General features: G+C 60.5%; 1 protein-coding gene across 1 annotated transcript in view; it reads left to right on the plus strand.

Annotated features, from left to right (window-relative positions):
• The window catches only part of DNAJA3 (DnaJ (Hsp40) homolog, subfamily A, member 3), a gene marked incomplete at its 5' end in the record, with an annotated part of 9,496 nt that extends 7,551 nt beyond the window's left edge, over positions 1-1,945 (plus strand). Inside the window, one exon of the mRNA XM_010155308.1 lies at positions 1,740-1,945. Coding sequence (XP_010153610.1) covers positions 1,740-1,762 — 23 coding nt within the window. The remainder of the gene's footprint in view (positions 1-1,739) is intronic.
• Positions 1,946-3,968: the final 2,023 nt, after the last annotated feature.

The raw sequence follows: 3,968 nt of genomic DNA on the forward strand, positions 1-3,968 counted from the left end.
GTCCGTGCTCGGGGAAGCAGACGCAGCCGGAGGGGCTGGAGGGGTGTTCAGCCCCAGGCCTGGCTGTTTCATACCGTTGGGCAGGCAGCTGCGGGAGCGCTGGGCTTTGCTCTCCCTGCGCGAGGAAAGCCCGAGGAGGGCTCGGGGGTCTTGTTACTGATGGTTACGCTGCAGGAAAAGCAGATTAGCAGAGAGGTCTTTGTTCTTGCTGTAGCCCCTTGTGGAGGGACAACTTCTCTGGCCCTGTTCACACAGGAGAATCGTGCTCGTTGCTGTCAGTAGGGTTCCTTAGCTGGACATTCGTTCTGCAATCCTTGTAGCCTTTTTCCTTCCAGTTCATTTTCTGCCTTACACTGCCTGAGCATCGCGTGAGGATTCTGTGAGGCAGGCTCCCGGTGTGGTTTCACACTGCTTTCTCTAGAGGGTCACGACACCACCATCAAACAGGAGGACAGGTTGCTCCAGGGGCCACCGATACCGCTTTCTTTTCTGTAAAGTCACGGCTGGTGCTCAGGCTGACGACGTGTTTTGAGTGGCAGACTCAATTCCGAGGGCTTGTTTTCAAAGCTGGTGGGGTCCTTGACTCGGTTGTGCAGCACGAGAATTCACTCCCCAGTTGGAGGGCTGGGGAGAAGGGAAGGGAACGGCGTGACCTGGGTCTTCTCTTCCACTCCTGGGGTCGGGGTCTCCAGTGTTCCCACCGCAGCGGTGCGGTACGGTGGCTCGCTGCCAGGTGCGGCCCTGGGTCACCACCCACGGGCAGGGGTGCCTGTAGACGAGGACGCTGGCAAAACCAGGGGACTTGGCTGCTCCCCGTCTGAAATAACCTGCTCGCTTTGCCAGGGCTGCTGGTGGGAGATGTGTCTGACGGCAGCCCTTTGCTGTTTGTGTCCAGGCGGCAGGGCCACGGCTAGCGCCGACGCAGGCGGGGATAGGCCTGAGGCTGAGGAGAACAAGGAGGGATTCCTTTCCAAACTTAAGAAAATGTTTAGCTCCTGACACCCCACCCGAGGTAGGAATCCTCTTGTGTTCTACTGTCCTTTCCCCGTGCACCAAGCAGAACTTGTGCTCCCTTGGGAGGTAGGAGCAGCAGAAGCGCAGCGCTGCTCCTCACTTAGCCTCAGGCCTTCCAGCCACCGGTGTGAAAAGCCCTAGCTGTCCCCTGTGACCTGGAGCAAAAAGCCAGGGGCTAAACCGCGTTGTTGCTGCAGCGAAGAAGCAGCAGGGAAGCTGGGTGTGTCCTTAGGGAGGTCGCTGGCCTCCATTGCAGCTCTGCTTCCCGGTCCGCTGGCGGGCCGTACCCCATGCAAGGCACGGAGAGTGTTCCCCTTAGCTGCTGGGGCTGGGGCCGGGCAGTTCTGCTGCCGGGGGGGCTCAGGTGGGTCTGCGGAGCCTCCGGTGCCCCACGCTCAGGCTGGGCTCGCCCCTGCCCCAGCCTACAGCACCAGGAAGGAGTTGGTCTTTGTCGTGAGGCACAGCACAGCCCCGTCGCAGAGCTCTGACTCGGGGTGCCGCTCGGTCCGTGTTGGCCTGTGCTGAGGGAGCGCTGCAGGCTTGGAATCCGCCGTGGCAGACCCTGGTCTCTGGGGTTGCAGGGGCTCAGCTTTCTGGCGCCGCAGGCTTCGGACTTGTCTGACGGGGCCTGACGGCCGGTGCTCTCGCAAGGTGTAGGGGCTGCTGCGCGCCTTAGGCCGAGTACTTCAGGAAACGGGAAACTTTTCCTCTTGCTTCGGCTGCAGGGAAGCGTTCCACTGGAAACTGAGAGCCAGCAGATCTTCGTTGCAGTCGGGGATGAGTCTTTCTGGCAGCAGGCTCTGGAGAGTGAAGGATGTCCGTCAGCAGCACAGTGAGAATCCCAGCTGGAGAGGCTACGTCCCACGGAGGCACCCACAGGCATGACACAAACCTCACCCGCCAGCGTAGGAAAGGCAGGGAAGGAAAATGCCAGCTCTGCAGAAATGGGGCGCTCCCTCGAGGTTCCTCCTGCTGCTGGAAGCTGATCTGGTAAAAACGAACATCAAAATGTTACTTAGAATCCCAAACAGTGGAAGATGTGGAATAAAAATTGTCCTTCTAGAACGGAGCGGAGCAGTTTGCTGCGTGGAGTCCAGGATGGCTGCTGCTCGCTCCGGTGCCCTTCTGAGTGTGCTCGGCGAGCTCGGCACCGCTCCTGTTCTAGGAGGCTTGGGGTGAGTTTTAACCCTGTCTTCACACAGCCCGTCACGCTGTCCTGCACACCCCGGGGTGGGAAGTCTCCCCGTCGGAGCCCTGCCACCCACGCTCCCTCAGCAGCCGTGGGCTCTCTTCGTCCTGCTGCTGTCCCCATGGAAGAGCAGTGCTGGAATCTGCCCTTTGCCTCAGGTTTCCCTCCCTCCCCAGCAACGAAAAGTCACGACCCAAACACTGTTGCTTCTCCATGGGTACAGGTTTGTCACCAAGCCCCTCGCCAGCTGGGGACGAAGTCCCCAGGATGGGGACTGGGATGCCCCTGGGATGGGCTTCTGGGCCTATCGACCGCTTGACCAAGGACGTGGCCTGCTCTTGCCCTTCTGAGTTTGCTGACATTAAGCACGTGTTGCCTCCCAATTCGGCTGTTGGTAAAGCGATTCTGTATCCATGTAAATAAGATTGGACTTCATAAAGATATTTAACACGTGCTGTGCCTTGCTGCCTCGTCTGTCGCCCCCGTTCCCTCCCCCGCTGACGGGAACCAGGGTCTTCTCTGGGCCGAGGAGAGGAGAGGGAAGCCTCGGGATCTCCCGAGGCTGTGGAGAGGGTCTTCTGGCCCAGCAGCGGCCGCCGCAGGTGGCGCTGGGGGGAAGGAGCGTAAGTGGGGTTGATGTCGTGGTCAGGTCTGTGTTACAGTCATAGAAACGGAACACGGGGGGCGTTTGCTTTGCTCCAGGATCCTCTGGGGAGATCTGTGTAAAGATTTGGGGGGAAAACAGTGTCGTCAGAGGCTGCTGGGGCCTTTCCGTGCTTTGCTCTCAAAGCCTGTGAGAGCTCCCTCAGCCACTGTCACCTCACCACCCCCTCGGCCACCGGCCAGCCGTGCCGCAGGGGAAGATGTGCGTGTACAGGTTGAGAGGCAGCCTCACGAGAGCTGGATGGAAACGGACCCCCCAGCGCAGGTCTGCTAACGGGACGGGCTACGCGTCGCCGACTTCCGCTTGTTCCCACCTTTCCCAAACCACCCTGACAGCGGGAGCTTTGGGCTTAAACCACGAGCCATTGGGTGCAGACTGGGATGGCAGCAAACTCTGCTGTGGCCTGTAATTATCCCGTTGTTTTGGTGAGCTACACTTCCCTCCTCCCCTGGGCACTGCTGTTCTGTCCGGGGGTGCTGCTGTGCCACCCTGCCCTCCTGCCTTCAGGGACCTCTCTGCTCAGCATCTTGGAATTAACGGGATTTGCCTCAATGCCAGCAGAATCTGCCCTAGGATTTACACATTAAGGGGTTTGTAGGACCAACGTGCAAAATAACGATCCATCCCGCGTGCCTGAGCGGGGCTGGGGAGGGGAGATCCCGCTCCGTGGGCGCAGTGCTCCGTGGTGCCAGGCCATCCACCCCTTCAAACTCACGGCAGCGCTGGCAGGCAAGCAGCGTTGGAGGAAGGGGAGGTTATTCCCGCCCCATTATCCTGCTCTTTCGAGATACGACTTGAATTTACCGGTGGAAACGTCGCTGTGAACGACCCGGTGAAGGGCTGTGAGACCAGGCTCTATAGGGGAGCCCCCCCAGCGCTGGGGCGAGCTCCTGGTTCTGCGTTGAGGGCATCCGGTACCGCGTGGGCCTTGGTCACCCTGGCGTTGCGGGGAATTGGCTGTGTGCCGGGCATCCCGCCGGGGCAGACCCCGCTGTCCGGGGGTCACGCAGGCTCCGGGCGGTTACCGCACGCGGTTCGTCGGCTGATAACGTGCCTCGCTTTGCAGAGGCGGCAGCCCTGCGCTGACAGGAAGGAAGACCG

Source organism: Eurypyga helias, unplaced genomic scaffold, assembly GCF_000690775.1.
Source record: "Eurypyga helias isolate BGI_N326 unplaced genomic scaffold, ASM69077v1 scaffold15727, whole genome shotgun sequence".
Taxonomy (NCBI): domain Eukaryota; kingdom Metazoa; phylum Chordata; class Aves; order Eurypygiformes; family Eurypygidae; genus Eurypyga; species Eurypyga helias.